Here is an 18,488-nt window from a genome sequence, read left to right as displayed (position 1 = left end):
GTGTGTGTGTGTGTGTGTGTGTGTGTGAGAAGGATTGGAACAACACACCTCAGTATTCACGCATTTAAAGCTGTAGTGCGTAGCTTCTGTCACCCTTTGGGGTCGGTGAAAAAAAAAAAATCCTTCCTTCTGAGATTTTAATTTTTTCGATTTCATAATTTGCAAAAATCGTTAAAGTGAGTCCTGAAATTATCTTTTGAACTGAATCGAGAAATAGATTTTGAATCGAATCGTGGAATTCCAAAATATTCACACAATGCTTCAGTGTGTGTGTGTGTGGTAGGTTGGTGCTTCACTCAGTGCGTTTCCATGGCACAACTAGATTGGATTATCACATATATCGAACAAGACACTCGAACGGACCGTGTCACTTGTCTGAGTATACATGGCCTTTCAGGAATCGGATAAATGTCCGATGCATGGCTGTCTCCACTATGCTAGGTGGCGCTGTAGCCCTTTCAACCATGCTTTCAACAAGTGGTTTTAGAGCCATGTCCGGTTCCCTTCCGTCAATAACCCATGGTGTAGCCTATCACGCGCAGGCACACAAGCACAGAACGAGAAGTCCGATATGCGATATCCGATCCCTGTATACATGCAGAGAGAAAGCCGACAATGAACAAATTATCTAGGTGTTCTTATCCGACTTCTCTTGTCCGTTATTGTGCCGATTTGTGTGCGAAGTAGATCGGATAAAGGTGTTTACATGCAGTTTAAAAGTCCTGTTGAGGTCTTATTCCTTTAGTTATCCGATTATGAGTCTGCATGTAAACGCACTGACTGTGTGTTGTGGTTTTGTCTCCAGCTGGATGTGTATGACGTCACCGTGAGTCCAGAACTGCAGGCGCAACTGGCCGCTGTCGTACAGGAGCTGGGAGTCCAAATCCCTCCACCGGTGAGTAGCCTGTCTGTCTGTCTGTCTGTCTGTCTGTCTGTCTGTCTGTCTGTCTGTCTGTCTGTCTGTCTGTCTGTCTGTCTGACTGTCTGTCTGTCTATCTGTCTATCCGCCTGTCTGTCTGTCTGTCTTTCTATCCGTCTGTCTGTTTGTCTATCCGTCTGTCTGTCTGTCTGTCTGTCTGTCTGTAATGCGTCTCACATCTTTTTTTTTATGATAAAAAATATAACCATGTATAAAAAGTACTGAAAAAAAGAATAATAAAATAATAATTAAAAAGAGTTACATGTGGAGTCCATTAACCCTTACCTGTCTGTCTGCAGCCCTGTCTCTCTGGTGCAGGGGAAGATGATCTATCTATCTATCTATCTATCTATCTATCTATCTATCTATCTATCTATCTATCTATCTATCTATCTATCTATCTATCTATCTATCTATCTATCTATCTATCTATCTATCTATCTATCTATCTATCTATCTATCTATCTATCTATCTATCTATCTATCTATCTATCTATCTATCTATCTATCTATCTATCTATCTATCTATCTATCTGTCTATATGTCTGTCTGTCTGTCTGTCTGTCTGTCCTTCTAACTTATGTAATGTGGGGAGTTAGTTTCATGATAGTAAAGCATCTAAAAAGAGTTAGGCATATTCATCAATATGCTATTTCTCTGTCGAGTCTGAAGACTTTTCTGTTTCCATTTTAACCTGCAATTTTTATTTTATTTACTTCTTTTCATTCGCTTCTTAAATGTTTTCTAATGTGTTTTATGTATTCTAATCTTGCCCCTGTAAAGCACTCTGAGTGGCCTTGTGTTTGAATTGTGCTGTATAAATAAACTTGCCTTGCCTTGTCTTGCCTTAATCTCTGTGTGTCCCTGTGTGTCCCTGTCTGTCTTTAGCCCAGCGACCCTTCCAGCCCTGTGTCTCTGGTGCAGGGGAAGATGGCGTCCTTTGAGCCGTCTGTGCGTCAGAGCGGGGCGGGGGTTGTGCCCTGGTCGCCCCCGCAGGTCAACTGGAACCCCTGGACCAGCAGCAACATCGACGAGGGGCCGCTCGCATTCGTGAGTCTGCTTTTATTTTTATTTTATTTTTTTTTTAACCTTTATTTCTTCAGGTAAATCCCATTGAGACCGAAGACTCTTTTGCAAGGGAGACCTGTTTTACTTTCCCACGTTACCATTGACACACATACACCGATAGCAGCAGGCTAACTATCGACATTCACACGAGGCAAGGTCGGTGAAGTGTCTTGCCCAAGGACACAACAACTATGACACAGGTGGCTGGGCGGGGATCGAACTTCCAACCCTTTGATCATCGGCCGACCCGCTTTACCAACTGAGCCACAGTCGCCCCCAAAGATATTAAAGATTTTAAAGATTCTTTTAAATTCTCTCTCTCTCTCTCTCTCTCTCTCTCTGCAGTGCACTCCGGAGCAGATCAGTGGAGACCTTCAGAGTGAGTTGATGCATCAACTGGAGCACGACACCAACCTGCAGAAGGTTTGTCTCATTTCATTATTACTACTGGCAGGACACTTTAAAGGTGCACTGCGTAACTTTTGTATGCCTTTCTATGTATTTCTTGTTAAGAACATATACATTTTAAGCTGTAAAAGGAACATACATTTATTTATTTTTAGATATTTTTTTTGTATACATAATTTAACTCGACTCACCTTGAATAAACTGCAATGCCAATGAGAAGCGTCTTTGAGCATTTGGAAAAGCGCTATATTAATTTGTTGTATTATTATTATTAAACATGTACACCCTGCCACATTTATTTATTTTTAGATAGTTATATATATATATATTTAAATTCCTCAACTCAACTTGACTAAACATATAACCCTGCATTAATAATCTTTTTATTTTTATTTATTTTTATTTATTTTTATTATATATATACAATAGCCTATAACATTTTTATTTGATTTTACATTTTTATTTATTTTTTATTCCTTTCAGGAAATCATGTATCCATGTTGACCTGTAAATTGTACATTTATTTATTTTTAAATAGTTTTTATAAATCCTTCCCCTGTAGATCGTGGGTGAGCGCTCCCAGCTGCCAGTGAAGCAGTTTGAGGCAGAGATCATGGCGGCTCTAGACTCCAGTCCCGTGGTCATCATCAGAGGAGCGACCGGCTGCGGCAAGACCACGCAAGTCCCTCAGTTCATCCTCGATCGCTTTGTCAAGGAAGGGAGGGCCTCTGACTGCAATATAGTGGTCACACAGGTAACAGACAGACAGACAGACAGACACACTCACTCACTCACTCACTCACTCACTCACTCACTCACTCACTGGTCACACAGGTAACAGACAGACAGGCAGGCAGACAGACAGACAGACAGACAGACAGACAGACAGACAGACAGGCAGGCAGACAGGCAGACAGACAGACAGACAGACAGACAGTAATAATGTATGCTCTTGTCCCTGTGTAGCCCCGTCGTGTCAGTAGCAGAGCGAGTGGCCTATGAGAGAGGAGACAGACAGGCAGACAGACAGGCAGACAGACAGACAGACAGACAGACAGACAGGCAGGCAGACAGACAGACAGACAGTAATAATGTATTCTCTTGTCCCTGTGTAGCCCCGTCGTATCAGTGCGGTCTCAGTGGCAGAGCGCGTGGCCTACGAGAGAGGAGAGGAGGTGGGGCAGAGCTGCGGCTACAGCGTTCGCTTTGAGTCCATTCTGCCACGGCCCCACGCCAGCGTTCTCTTCTGCACCGTGGGTAGGTTCTCTCTCTCTCTCTCTCTCTCTCTCTGTCTCTCTCTCTCTCTCTCTCTCTCTCTCTCTCTCTCTCACACCGTGGGTAGGTTAACCTCAAGCCTAGGCTCTGTAAACGGGCATGTTGCTAGCTACGGTGGGCCCCCCTTTGTTTCTTTTTTTTTTTTTTTTTAACCTTTATTTCTACAGGTAAATCCCATTGAGACCGAAGACTCTTTTGCAAGGGAGACCTGTTTTCCTTTCCCACGTTACCATTCACACACACATTCATACACTGATAGCAGCAGGCTAACTATCGACATTCACACGAGGCAAGGTGGGTGAAGTGTCTTGCCCAAGGACACAACAACCATGACACAGGTGGCAGGGCGGGGATCGAACCTCCAACCCTTTGTCGCCCCAAAATGACCTAGGCTCTGTAAACGGGCATGTTGCTAGCTATGGTGGGCCCCCCTTTGTGTACATACCCAATAGTACACACTTGTTAAATATAAATAATGTTCCTCATATTGAACATTTCAATGTATTTGCTTTTTTAGGAGAGTCAGACCAAAAATTTAAAATGTTGAAGTGTTCCTTTTTAAAAATGACCCACAAGGGGGCAGTATACAGAGGTGTACACTGAACAACATATTACGGTCCCATTGATGGTGATTTTGGTGTGTGTGTGTGTGTGTGTGTGTGTGTGTGTGTGTGTGTGTGTGTGTGTGTGTGTGTGTGTGTGTGTGTGTGTGTGTGTGTGTGTGTGTGTGTGTGTGTGTGTGTGTGTGTGTGTGTGTTCCAGGTGTGCTGCTGAGGAAGCTTGAAGCAGGGATCAGAGGAATCAGTCACGTGATTGTGGACGAGATCCACGAGAGAGACATCAACGTGAGTTACTGTTTACAGCTGCTGCTTAAGAAGGCCAGAGGGTTTACTGTGTTGTTGTCTGACCCTCTGTGTGTTTGTATCTAATTGTCCCTTTGTGTGTGAGTGTGTACGTGTGTGTTTATGCATATATATATATATATATATATACAGGTGAAACTCGAAAAATTAGAATATCGTGCAAAAGTTCATTTATTCCAGTAATTCAACCTAAATGGTGAAACTAATATATTATATAGACTCTTTACATTCAAAGTGAGATATTTCCAGCCTTTATTTGTTATAATTGTGATTATTATGGCTTATAGCTTATGAAAACCAAAATCTCAGAAAATTAGAATATTACATAAAATCAATAAAAAAAGGATTTTAAATACAGAAATGTCGGCCCTCTAGAAAGTATAATCATACATATGCACTAAGTACTTGGTTTGGGCCCCTTTTGCACAAATTGTTGCCTAAATGCGGCGTGGATGCTATCAGTCTGTGGCACTGCTGAAGTGTTATTGAAGCCCATGTTGCTTTGATAGTGGCCTTCAGCTCCTCTGTATTGTTGGGTCTGGTGTGTATCATCTGCCACTTGACAGTACTCCATAGATTATCTATGGGTTTCAGGTCAGGAGAGTTGTCTTCACATATCTCACTTTGCATGTAATGAGTCTGTATAAGATATTATTATTATTATTATTATTATTATTATTATTATTGCTGCCACTCTTCCCCACTCTGTAAATGTTTCAATCGTTTTGTTTTTTTCTTCTCTTCACTTGTTGTGTATTTGATGTTTTTGCATTGAATATTTTGTTTGTATTGTTGTTTTGAATTTGTTTTGACTCGACGTCATTGTAAATGAGGGTCACCCCTCAATTGGTCTCTCGAGGATAAATAAAAGTTAAATGAAATGAAATAAATGAATTATCTTCACCTTTTAAGTTGAATTACTGAAATAAATGAACTTTTGCACGATATTCTAATTTTTCGAGTTTCACCTGTATATATATGTTTGTGTGTGTGTCTTCTTGTATCTGTCTGTCTGTCCATCCATTCATATCAATCCATCCATCTATCTATCTATTCATATCTGTGTGTATCTCCCTCCATCCAGACAGACTTCCTGATGGTTGTGCTCAGAGATGTGGTGCAGACTTACCCCGAGGTGTTCTGATGATAACTCTCTCTCTCTCTCCCTCCCTCTCTCTCTCTTCCTCCCTCACTCCCTCACTCTCTTTTCCTCCCTCACACACACACACACACACTCACACACACACACAGACGGACTTTCTGATGGTTGTGCTCAGAGACGTGGTGCAGACTTACCCCGAGGTGCGTGTGGTGCTGATGTCGGCCACCATCGACACGACCATGTTCAGAGAATACTTCTTCAACTGCCCCGTCATCGAGGTGCACGGACGCACATTCGCTGTTCAAGGTGTGTCCTGTGTGTGTGTGTGTGTGTGTGTGTACTTTTGTTTGTGTGTGTGTGTGTGTGCCTACTTTTGTACACACACACACAGATAGATACATATACAGGCAGACACACACTCACTCACACACACACACACACACACACACACACACACACACACACACACACACACACACACACACACACACACACACACACACACACACACACACACACACACACACACACACACACACACACACACACACACACACACATTGTTCTTTCACCCATTTAATTAATTTTCTTCATTTTTCCTCCTATGTCCCAGACTACTTCCTGGAGGATTGTATCCAGATGACTCACTTCGTTCCTCCTCCGATGGACAGGAAGAGGAAAGAGAAGGAGGAAGACGGAGGAGAGGAGGATGTGAGGGCCTTTACTCTCATCTGTGTGTGTGTGTGTGTGTGTGTGTGTGTGTGTGTGTGTGTGTGTGTGTGTGTGTGTGTGTGTGTGGGTCTCTCTCACTGACACTATCAAGGGGTTTAACAGCTAGAACTAAACTACTGTTCAATAGTGTTAGAGGTGGAGTCAGTGATTCTGGAGAACGCTTGTTGTCAAAATCTGTAATAATTTTTGCAAGTATGTACTAGATATAGTGGCGTTTTTTTTTTTTTTTTTTTTCAAAGATATTTTTTTGGGGCATTTTTATGCTTTATTGATAGTGTAGAGACAGAGTTGAAATGGGGCAGAGAGGGGAGTGACATGCAGAGAACGACCGCGAGCTGGAATCGAACCTGGGTCCGCTGCTGGCCGAGGCCCTTGGGGGGGACGCCCTACCAACTGAGCTAAGGGCGCCCCCACCATTTTACCATTTACCATATTTCTCCTTCTCGTTCCCATCAGACCAACTGTAACCTGATCTGATACGTGTCACTGCCTGTTAATTTTTTATTTGTTTGTAAACATGTAGTGTCCAAAAGAAGACTAACATCTTTTTTCATTTTTTTATTATTATCATTTTAATTATTATTTTGTATATATATATATATTTTTTTTTTAGTTTTTTGTCTATTTTCTTGATTTGTCTTGATTTGTGTAAAAAAATAAAAATAAAAAATACTAACAAATTATCCCTCCATCAGACCAACTGTAACCTGATCTGTGGGCCGGACTACACAGCAGACACGAAGCGTTCCATGGCTCAGATCAACGAGAAGGAGACGTCCTTTGAGCTGGTGGAGTCTCTGCTGAAGTACATCGAGACGCTGCAGGTAGCCGGGGCCGTGCTCGTGTTCCTACCCGGGTGGAACCTCATCTGCTCCATGCAGAGACACCTGGAGATGAACCCACACTTTGGTACAACAGTCACTCTATATTCACTCACACAGTCACTCTATATTCACTCATACAGTCACTCTATATTCACTCATACAGTCACTCTATATTCACTCATACAGTCACTCACACAACACCACTTTCTAGTTGAGGAATAGACCCATTTATATTGGGTCCCATTTATTTTTTGCGCTTTTTTTTAGATTTGAATAAAAAATTAAAAATTGCAACTTAAAAAAAAAATTTTACTTCCGTTTTGTGCCTTTCTTTCTCAATGACGACGGTATTATGCAGTTTCAGAAGAGGGGGATTTGTTTACATTCACAAATCAATTTCTTTTTGAGGAACTTGGAACCAAATGACAAAGACTAGAATATGTTTGTAAACCAAACTGTGGGCCCTGCTGCTGTAAACAACAACAGTGAAACAGTAACTTTTCAGGAAGCTTTCTAACTTCAAACAGTGTTCCAGGGATCACATTTTCCCTGTGAGGAAAGTTTGTTTATTCTGTTATGAGAATAAACCTTAGAAAATGTTTCACTTCTCTGACACACACAAAGCTACACACGGCACCTTTAAAGCAGTAAGAAAATACACTAAAAATGCATCCAAATGAATGACTCCTTGTTTGAATTTCAATAGATTAAAATGTGTTTTAAAATCAGTGCAGAGTTACGTATGAGGTCATGCTGAAATGTCTGTTGTTGATGTGTGTGTTCCAGGAAATAGCCGGTACCGAATCCTGCCGTTACACTCTCAGATCCCCAGAGAGGAGCAGAGGAGATGCTTTGAGCCCGCGCCAGACAACATCCGCAAGGTGTGTGTGTGTGTGTGTGTATCTCTCCGTGTGTGTGTGTGTGTGTGTGTGTGTGTCTGTCTGTCTGTGTCTGTATCTCTCCGTGTGTGTCTGTGTGTCTGTCTGTGTCTGTGTCTATATCTCTCCGTGTGTGTGTGTGTGTGTCTGTGTCTGTGTGTGTGTGTCTGTGTGTGTGTATCTCTCCGTGTGTGTGTGTGTGTGTGTGTCTGTGTGTGTGTGTAAGGAAGCGTGTATTAACTGTTTAAACTGTTTTAATCTTCAGGTGATTCTGTCGACTAACATCGCAGAGACGAGTATCACCATCAACGACGTGGTCTACGTCATCGACTCCTGCAAGTAAGTGTCTGTCTGTCTGTCTGTCTGTCTGTCTGTCTGACTGTCTGTCTGTCTGTCTGTCTGTCTGACTGTCTGTCTGTCTGTCTGTCTGTCTGTCTGTCTGTCTGTCTGTCTGCAAGTAAATGTCTGTCTGTCTGTCTGCAAGTAAATGTCTGTCTGTCTGTCTGTCTGTCTGCAAGTAAGTGTCTGTGTGTCTGTTTGCCTGTCTGTCTGTCTGTCTGCAAGTAAATGTCTGTGTCTGCCTGCCTGTCTGTCTGTCTGTCTGTCTGTCTGTCTGACATTCTATGTTTACAAAAAAGGAAAAACTCAATAAATAAAGTATTGAAAAACCAAACAAACCTGTTTTTTCGTGGCAAGTAAGAGTGTGTGTGTGTGTGTGTCTCGCTCTCTCTATCTGTCTATGTGTCTATGTGTGTAACCTGTTTGTGTCTCTCTCTGTCTTTGTGTGTGAATCTGCATAGTGCACTGAATATCTCTAATTAAAACATGTTTTTCTATGTTCATAACAAAATAAAACATGTATTAATAAGGTATTTAAAAAAACAAACAACCCTGTTTTTTGGTGGCTCGTCCAGGCAGAAGGTGAAGTTGTTTACGTCCCATAACAACATGACGAACTACGCCACCGTGTGGGGCAGTAAGACCAACCTGGAGCAGAGGAAAGGCAGAGCGGGCAGGGTCAGGCCGGGCTTCTGCTTCCATCTCTGCAGCCGCGCACGCTTCGACAAGTAAGAGAGAGTGTGTGTGTGTGTGTCTCCGTGTGTGTCCGTGTGTGTGTGTGTGTGTGTGTGTGTGTGTGTGTCCTTGTACAAAACAATTTTTTTTAAACCTGAGTATTAGACCTTTAGAGCGTGAACATTTAGTCCGGTTCTCCCTTTGGGACAGGGCTGTTTGAGGGTTAACACTAGGTTTTGAGGACAGGCCTTTAAAGGGCTGTTTGAGGGTTAACACTAGGTTTTAAGGACAGGCCTTTAAAGGGCTGTTTGAGGGTTAACACTAGGTTTTAAGGACAGGCCTTTAAAGGGCTGTTTGAGGGTTAACACTAGGTTTTAAGGACAGGCCTTTAAAGGGCTGTTTGAGGGTTAACACTAGGTTTTAAGGACAGGCCTTTAAAGGGCTGTTTGAGGGTTAACACTAGGTTTTAAGGACAGGCCTTTAAAGGGCTGTTTGAGGGTTAACACTAGGTTTTAAGGACAGGCCTTTAAAGGGCTGTTTGAGGGTTAACACTAGGTTTTAAGGACAGTCCTTTAAAGGGCTGTTTGAGGGTTAACACTAGGTTTGAAGGACAGGCCTTTAAAGGGCTGTTTGAGGGTTAACACTAGGTTTTAAGGACAGGCCTTTAAAGGGCTGTTTGAGGGTTAACACTAGGTTTTAAGGACAGTCCTTTAAAGGGCTGTTTGAGGGTTAACACTAGGTTTGAAGGACAGGCCTTTAAAGGGCTGTTTGAGGGTTAACACTAGGTTTTAAGGACAGGCCTTTAAAGGGCTGTTTGAGGGTTAACACTAGGTTTTAAGGACAGGCCTTTAAAGGGCTGTTTGAGGGTTAACACTAGGTTTTAAGGACAGGCCTTTAAAGGGCTGTTTGAGGGTTAACACTAGGTTTTAAGGACAGGCCTTTAAAGGGCTGTTTGAGGGTTAACACTAGGTTTTAAGGACAGGCCTTTAAAGGGCTGTTTGAGGGTTAACACTAGGTTTGAAGGTTCAGGTATGAATTAGGTTTATGTTAGGGTTAGTGTAAGGGTTGAGGTTAGGCATTTAGTTTGGAGGGTTAGGGTAATTATGTCAATGAATGTTCTTACAAGTAAAGCCTTACAAACGTGTGTGTGTGTCTCTCTTTCTGTGCGTGTCTGTATGTCTGCGTGTGTCTGCCTGTGTGTGTGACTGTGTTTGTGTGTGTCTCTCTCTCCCTCCCTCCCTCTCTCTCCCCCTCCCTCCCTCCCTCTCTCTCTCCCTCCCTCCCTCCCTCCCCCTCCCTCTCCCTCTCCCTCCCTCCCTTCCTCCCTCCCTTCCTCCCTCCCTCTCTCTCTCTCTCTGTCCCTCTCTCTCTCTCCCTCTCTCCCCCTCCCTCCCTCTCCCTCTCTCTCCCTCCCTCCCTCTCCCTCTCTCTCTCTCTCCCTCTCTCTCTCCCTCCCTTCCTCCCTCTCTCTCTCTCTCCCTCTCTCCCCCTTCCTCCCTCCCTCCCTCCCTCTCTCTCCCTCTCTCCCTCTCCCTCTCCCTCCCTTCCTCCCTCCCTCTCTCCCTCTCTCTCTCCCTCTCTCTCTCTCTGTCCCTCTCTCTCTCTCTCTGTCCCTCTCTCTCCCCCTTCCTCCCTCCCTCTCTCCCTCTCTCTCTCCCTCTCTCTCTCTCTCCCCCTTCCTCCCTCTCTCTCTCTCTCTCTCTCTCCCTCCCTCCCTCTCTCTCTCTAGACTGGAGACCCACATGACTCCAGAGATCTTCCGGACTCCGTTACATGAAGTTGCTCTGAGCATCAAGCTGCTTCGGCTCGGAGCCATCGGACACTTTCTGTCCAAAGCCATCGAGCCTCCGCCACTGGACGCTGTGATAGAAGCTGAACACACACTGAGGGGTAAGACAGACAGACAGACAAACAGACAGACACACACACACACACACACACACACACACACACACACACACACACTCAGGGGTAACACACACAAGGAGAAACACACACACACACACACACACTTTCTGTCTAAAGCCATTGAACCTCCTCCACTGGACGCTGTGATCGAGGCAGAACACACACTGAGGGGTAAGACAGGCAGACAGACAGACAGACAGTCAGACAGATAGACAGACAGACACACACTGAGAGGTTACACACACACACACACACACACACACACACACTTCTTAGCCCGTAAGTTTGTGCAATAAAAACAAAATGTAATAAAATAAGGCATTTTTAAAATATTTAAACATGTTTGATTTCCCGCTCACTATCTATCTACTAATCTTTTATTGCGTCTGTCTGTCTCTCTGTCTGTCTGTCTGTCTGTTTGCCTGCCTGCCTGTCTGTCTGTTTGCCTGTCTGTCTGTCTGTCTGCCTGCCTGCCTGCCTGCCTGTCTGTCTGCCTGCCTGCCTGTCTGTCTGTCTCTCTCAGAACTAGACGCTCTGGACTGTAACGATGAGCTGACTCCTCTGGGGCGGATTCTGGCTCGTCTGCCCATCGAGCCTCGACTGGGAAAGATGATGATCATGGGCTGCATCTTCCAGTGAGTGTGTGCGTGTGTGTGTGGGTAACTCTGTGTGTGTGTGTGTGTGTGTGTGTGTGTGTGTGTGTGTGTGTGTGTGTGTGTGTGTGTGTGTGTGTGTGTGTGTGTGTGTGGGTAACTCTCTGTGTGTGTGTGTGTGTGTGTGTGTGTGTGTGTGTGTGTGTTAGGCATGGGCCGACCAGTTTCAATGTATTTCAAAACCACTATTATTTTTCTGTCATAGCGTTCATACAAGTTTATGAATGTGCCGAATATTCTTTATGTTGACAAAAATGGGGAAAAGGAAGCACCAACACAAAGCCAAGGATTCCTTTAGTAAGACTTTAACTGTTAGGGCCCTAATATAAATAAAATAGAATTAATAAATAGCTCAATGAAGTTAGGTAGAATGAACACAATTTCTTCTAAATAATAAAATATACACTTATAATATTATAATAATATTTTTCCCCCTCTGCAGTGTTGGTGATGCGATGTGCACCATCTCGGCGGCCACCTGCTTTCAGGAGCCGTTTGTCAGCGAGGGGAAGAGACTCGGCTTCATGCACAGGAACTTTGCTGGAAGTCGATTCTCTGATCACGTGGCTCTGCTGTCTGTGTTCCAGGCCTGGGATGACGTCCGGTATGTATGAGTGGGAGGGGGGGACATTTTAATTTAGTTTTATTTATTTTTATTTTTAAATAATTTTTCAAAACTTTAAGACATTTTTAAAATATACATATTTTTCTATTTTTTATTCTATTACATTTTAAATTTTTCTTGAAAAAATGTATATAATTTTTTTTATTGTTTATAAAATGGAATTTAATTTAATTAATTAAAAACTGTCTGCCTGTCTGTCTGTCTGTCTGTCTGTCTGTCTGTCTGTCTGTCTGTCTGTCTGTCTGTCTGTCTGTCTGTCTGTCTGTCTGTCTGTCTGTCTGTCTGTCTGTCTGTCTGTCTGTCTGTGTCTCAGGATCAACGGTGAAGATGCAGAGAACAGATTCTGTGAACACAAGCGTCTGAACATGTCGACTCTGAGGATGACCTGGGAGGCTAAGGTCCAGCTCAAAGACATCCTGGTCAACGCTGGCTTTCCCGAAGGTACCTGAACGCCCCACCAATAACAGTGTTACCTGAACGCACCGCCAATAACAATCCCTGTGTTCCAAATCACATACTTTTTCTTTTGAGTACAGAAGTTTTAGTATTTTTACTACACTACATACTAAAGTACAGAAGAGTTTTAGTCTTTTTACTACACTACATACTAAAGAACAGAAGAGTTTTAGTCTTTTTACTACACTACATACTAAAGCACAGAAGAGTTTTAGGGCCACAGACAGGAGAGAAAAGAAAATCAGATAAGGAAGATTTTTTTCATTATGTCGAGAACTGTCAAGAATAAAGACGAATACTCCAAAATACTATTAGAGTTAGTGGGGCACCTAGGTATTTTTGGCATACTGCAATTGACGTGCATGTATTGGGACATCCTAAATCTTTTTCTGGCATACTAAATAGTAGGGAAGTATGGGTGTTGGAATGCAGGGTCAGTTACCTGATTGCACCACCAATAACTGTTAATCTCCAATAATAGTTTTATTTTTTATTTATTTTTTGGCATTTTTATGCTTTATTGATAGTGTAGAGACAGAGTTGATATGGGGCAGAGAGGGGAGTGACATGCAGAGAACGACCGCGGGCTGGAATCAAACCCGGGTCCGCTGCTGGCCGAGGCCCATGGGGGGATGCCCTACCAAGCCAGGGGCGCCCCTCCAATAATAGTTCTTGTTCAACTTCTTCAGTCCATGTATTTGTAGCTCCCCAACAGCATAATATTACAGCTTCGCCACCTGTCAGCTCACACAAAATACGTCACAACTGTGCGCTCCTGATAACAGGGATATGGCTACCGTAAATAATAGAATAGAGGCGGCAACACATTTAACTTGACATAACAGTGTTACCTGAATGCACCACCAATAATCACAGGAAGCAGATGTAGTATGGAAAAAATGTCACCTCATTTACTTGTGAGGCACTCGTGGTGTGGTGTAGTGTGTGTGTGTCTGTGTGTGTGTGTGTGTGTGTGTGTGTCTGTCTCTGTGTGAGTGTGTCTGTCTGTGTCTGTCTGTCTTTCTCTGTGTGTGTTTACGATTTTCTTCTGTTTCCCCGTTTATTCAGAGAGCCTAATGACCCACAATAAATATTTTAGAGTAAGCGTGTGTGTAGGTGTAGGTGTGTGTCTGTCTGTCTGTCTCTCTCTCTCTCCTCGCTCTCTCTCTCTCTGTCTGTCCCTCTCTCTCTCCTGGCTCTCTCTCTCTGTCTTACATTTCTCCTCTCTCCCCCTTTCCACCCAGAGAGCCTTATGACCCAGATGTTTAACACAGTGGGTCCAGATAATAACCTGGATGTGTCTGTCTCTCTCTCTCTCTGTCTGTTTCTCTCTCTCTCTCTCTCTGTCTGTCTGTTTCTCTCTCTCTCTCTCACATGTCTCTCCTCTCTTTTCCCCCCCAGAGAGCCTAATGACCCAGATGTTCAACACGGTTGGACCAGACAATAACCTGGACGTGGTGGTTTCCCTGCTGACGTTTGGCTCGTATCCTAACGTGTGTTTCCACAAAGAGAAGAGGAAGATTCTGACCACCGAGGGACGAAACGCTCTCATCCACAAGTCCTCTGTCAACTGTCCCTTCACCAGCCACGACATGAGCTACCCCTCACCCTTCTTTGTCTTCAGTGAGAAGGTTTGTAAGCCTGGACAGACAGACATAGACACACACTCTTTCTCACTCTCTCTGTCTCTCTATATCTGTCTTTCTCTCTCTCTTTCTCTGTCTCTCTCTCTCTGTCTCTCTCACGCTCTTTCTCTCTCTCTCTATCTCTGTCTCTCTCTCTCTCTCACGCTCTCTCTCTCTCACGCTCTTTCTCTCTCTCTCTCTCTATACATCTCTCTCTCTCACACACACACACACACACAGAGGGACGCAACGCTTTCATCCACAAGTCCTCTGTCAACTGTCCTTTCAACAGCCACGACATGAGCTACCCATCACCCTTCTTTGTCTTCAGCGAAAAGGTTTGTTAGCCTGGTTATTTACTAGGGCTGTCAAATTATCACACACACTCTAGGGTTGGGAGGTATTACGGTATAACCATATACCGGGATATCTAAAAATAGTAACGGTACTCCATTTATTACCGGCATTAACGTCATGAAGAAAACAATTCTGTGTAATGTGCAAAGGTTTATAATAAATGCCCTAGCAGTGTGTGTATGTCTATCAGCAGCACTGCCAGTGTAAGAACAAGCTATGAAAGTGTTACATGCTCTGCCTCCCCCTGGTGGTTAAAATGATTATGGCGTCTTCAGCCTGTATGCTAGAAGATGAAAAACATTGGTGTTGGTGTGATGGTTGTGCAGCACATGAAACAGGTGTTTTTGTTCTTAGCTGCTTAAAAGTGCCTTCAAGAAGTAAATATAAGAAAAAAAATATATAAAACGCCCACCAAATCCACTCACTCACTCACTCACTCACTCACTCACTCACTCACTCACTCACTCACTCACTCACTCACTCACTCACTCACTCACTCACTCACTCACTCACGCACTCACGCACACAAACACACAGTCACACCCACACACACACACACACACACACACACACAGAGCTACACACTATAGTATTGCTGTTATACCAGAGTGTGTGGTCTTGTTCCAGATTCGTACCCGGGCGATCTCGGCCAAAGGGATGACGCTGGTGAGTCCTCTGCAGCTGCTGCTCTTCGCCTGCAAGAAGATCAGCTCCACTGGGGACGTGGTGGAACTGGACGACTGGTAAGAGTGTGTGTGTGTGTGTGTGTGTGTGTGTGTGTGTGTGTGTGTGTGTGTGTGTGTGTGTGTGTGTGTGTGTGTGTGTGTGTGTGTGTGTGTGTGTGTGTGTGTGTGTGTGTGTGTGTGTGTGTGTGTGTGTGTGTGTGTGTGTGTGTGTGTGTGTGTGTGTTGTGTTTAGTTTATTTGTTTATAGTTTCGTGGACAGTCCCCTTTGAGAAGGAGCAGCTTTAGCCTATTTGGCTAATTTCCAGCTGTAGTCCCCGGCCAGTTGTGTGTGTGTCTGAGTGTGTGTGTGTGTGTGCGAGGAACTTTTAAATATTTCTGAAACAGTCAAATTTTTCCTCTGATGATCAAAAATTACATGTAACAGCAAAATAAGTATTACATTTTTTTTTACATGTAACAGGAAACAAGACCATCAGTGCAAAGAATGCTATTTTTATATAGTTTTTCTTAATGCCTTTGTCATGGGTATACGCTCACCCAGGAACAACAGATTTAGTTTGTGTTCATTCTAGTGGCCCCTGTAGACAAAAGCACTCACTCACTCACTCACTCACTCACTCAAAAAAACAGGGAAAAGGGCTATATAAGTGGAGTCCATTAACCATTTACCATAATTCCTGACCTCCATACCATGACCCTGACCCTTAAAACCTTATATTTCTCCCCCAGGATCAAGCTCCGTATCCCCCATGAGGTGGCGGGTTGTGTGGCTGCCTTGCGGGCCGGCCTGGAGGCTCTGGTGGTGGAAGTGACCAAAGACCCGGAGTACGTGAGACAGATAGACGAGACCAACCAGCGGCTGCTCAACGTCATCAGACACGTCAGCAAACCGTCCGCAGCCGGACTCAACCTCATGGCCAGCAACCAGAGGTAAGACAGACAGACAAGGTCAAGGTCACTTTTATTTATATAGCACCTTATAAGAACCTAAATTCACCAAAGTGCTTTACATAAAATACATAAATTAAAGTACAACAGCACACATTAAAAAACACTTACAGCAATGACACAAAACAATTCATTAAAACGTAAAAGCCGGTGAGTTTTAAGAGTGGACTTGAAGGTTTCCAGAGACTCAGATGAGCGAATATGGTGTGGTAAGCTGTTCCAAAGTTTTGGGGCAACCACGGAGACAGACAGACACAGACAGACATAGACACAGACAGACAAACACAAACACACACACACACACACACACACACACACACACACACACACACACACACACACACACACACACACACGCAACCTGTGGTAAGAAGACAGACAGACAGACAGACAGACACAAACAAACGCAACCAGAGGTAAGCATATATACCTACACACATACACACACTCTGAGGTACACACTTTAGTACACACACACACACACACACACTTAACCAGAGGTACACATTATAACACACACACACACGCGCGTGCACACACACACACCCAGAGGTACCCCCCCCCCCTCCATCTAGTTTGTCCTGTTCTTAACTTGATAATTTGTACACCTCGTTGACTTTTGAATTTTTTATTTTCTGCTTAACATTTACCTTTAGTTTAAACAATGTCCTTAGAAACCTGTAAAGTAGAGGACGCCATGTTAGCTGTTTATTTTATTTTGTATTTTGTTTGTGTTCACTTTTTCAGTTGTGTGTGTGTTCTTTAAAAAAAATAAAAAATCCAAAAATATAGTATTTAAAAATAACTTGATGATTTTTTTTCCTCTCTTCTCAGGATGGGAGACGGTCCGCGGCCCCCCAAGATGGCTCGATACGACGGGGGAGGCGGGGGTGGAGGGGGTGGGGGTTATAGAGGAGGAGGGGGAGGTGGGGGGTATAGGGGGGGTGGAGGAGGAGGGTACAGGGGCGGAGGAGGGTACTCCGGTGGGGGAGGGTACAGAGGAAATGGAGGCGGCTATGGAGGTGGCCGGGGGGGAGGAGGAGGATATGGGGGTGGAGGTGGAGGAGGGGGATATGGGGGTGGAAGGGGAGGGGGGTATCGAGGAGGTGGGGGGGGAGGCTACAGGGGAGGTGGTGGATACAGAGGTTATTAACAATCGCTCTCTCTGTGTCTCTCTCTCCTTCTTTCTGTCTCTCTCTCTGTTTCTCTCTCTGTGTGGGGGGGGGGGCTACGGAGTATATTAAAGTCGCTACGAGGAACTTTTAAATATTTCTGAAACAGTCAAATTTTTCTTTTGATGATCATAAATTACATGTAACAAGCAAACGAGACCATCAGTGCAAAGAATGCTATTTTTATATAGTTTTTCTTAATGCCTTTGACTTGGGTATACGCTCACCCAGGAACAACAGCTGGCGTAGTAAAAACACTACCGCTTTTGTCCAAAGGGGGGCGCTAGAAATAAGACAGACTGAAAGTTCCTCGGAGCAGCTTTTAAGGAGGGAAGACATTTTTTTTTAAATATTTTTCTTTTTTCTTTCATTTTCCATTTTTAACAGAAGTGAATGAGAACTGTTCTTAAAGTATCCGTTTACCCAAATGATCAGTAAATCAATGATTTATTTGAGGGGGGTTATCGAGGGGGAGGGGGTTAGTTAACATGTAAACGTGGCTGTGTGTGTAGTCAGGTATTTCTTTAGCATGATGTGATTTCTCTGTTTAGCACTTACATCTGTAACTGTCGACCAACCAATTAAACTTTGATATTTCTGAAACAGTAACGTTTGGTGTTTGAACTTTTATTGAAAAAGAAGAATTTTAATACTCACCCTGATTCAAACACATGCTTTTGGTTGTTGGACTTCTGTGCATGTCGTGGACTGTCCCATATCATTGAACACACACACACACACACACACACACACACACACACACACACACACACACACACACACACACACACACACACACACACACACACACACACACACACACACACACACACGTGTTCCCAGAGCACCCATGCCTTTGGACCAGTTTACCAGTGACTAATGCTATCATAGGCCAACATACACACTAAATATTAAACTAAACAATATGGTGAGGTAGAGGGTCGCCCCTTGTGTATTGGTTAGATCTATCTATCC

The 18,488-nt window shown here is 43.8% G+C and overlaps 1 protein-coding gene across 1 annotated transcript in view; it reads left to right on the top strand.

The window, feature by feature from the left end:
- Positions 1 to 17,494, top strand: part of dhx9 (DEAH (Asp-Glu-Ala-His) box helicase 9) — a gene marked incomplete at its 3' end in the record, with an annotated part of 26,650 nt that extends 9,156 nt beyond the window's left edge. Inside the window, exons 9-28 of the mRNA XM_080034197.1 lie at positions 806 to 895; positions 1,808 to 1,969; positions 2,333 to 2,410; positions 2,958 to 3,149; positions 3,511 to 3,652; positions 4,433 to 4,515; positions 5,785 to 5,941; positions 6,249 to 6,346; positions 7,063 to 7,276; positions 7,978 to 8,072; positions 8,335 to 8,408; positions 8,984 to 9,136; positions 10,813 to 10,973; positions 11,515 to 11,626; positions 12,087 to 12,248; positions 12,583 to 12,710; positions 14,127 to 14,356; positions 15,335 to 15,450; positions 16,123 to 16,323; positions 17,176 to 17,494. Of these exons, the coding sequence (XP_079890323.1) occupies positions 806 to 895; positions 1,808 to 1,969; positions 2,333 to 2,410; positions 2,958 to 3,149; positions 3,511 to 3,652; positions 4,433 to 4,515; positions 5,785 to 5,941; positions 6,249 to 6,346; positions 7,063 to 7,276; positions 7,978 to 8,072; positions 8,335 to 8,408; positions 8,984 to 9,136; positions 10,813 to 10,973; positions 11,515 to 11,626; positions 12,087 to 12,248; positions 12,583 to 12,710; positions 14,127 to 14,356; positions 15,335 to 15,450; positions 16,123 to 16,323; positions 17,176 to 17,494 (2,967 nt within the window). The remainder of the gene's footprint in view (positions 1 to 805; positions 896 to 1,807; positions 1,970 to 2,332; positions 2,411 to 2,957; positions 3,150 to 3,510; positions 3,653 to 4,432; positions 4,516 to 5,784; positions 5,942 to 6,248; positions 6,347 to 7,062; positions 7,277 to 7,977; positions 8,073 to 8,334; positions 8,409 to 8,983; positions 9,137 to 10,812; positions 10,974 to 11,514; positions 11,627 to 12,086; positions 12,249 to 12,582; positions 12,711 to 14,126; positions 14,357 to 15,334; positions 15,451 to 16,122; positions 16,324 to 17,175) is intronic.
- Between the last annotated feature and the right edge of the window lie 994 nt (positions 17,495 to 18,488).

Source organism: Ammodytes marinus (genome assembly GCF_949987685.1).
Source record: "Ammodytes marinus genome assembly, chromosome: 9".
Lineage (NCBI taxonomy): Eukaryota > Metazoa > Chordata > Actinopteri > Uranoscopiformes > Ammodytidae > Ammodytes > Ammodytes marinus.
This window is presented reverse-complemented; position numbering and strand designations above follow the sequence as displayed.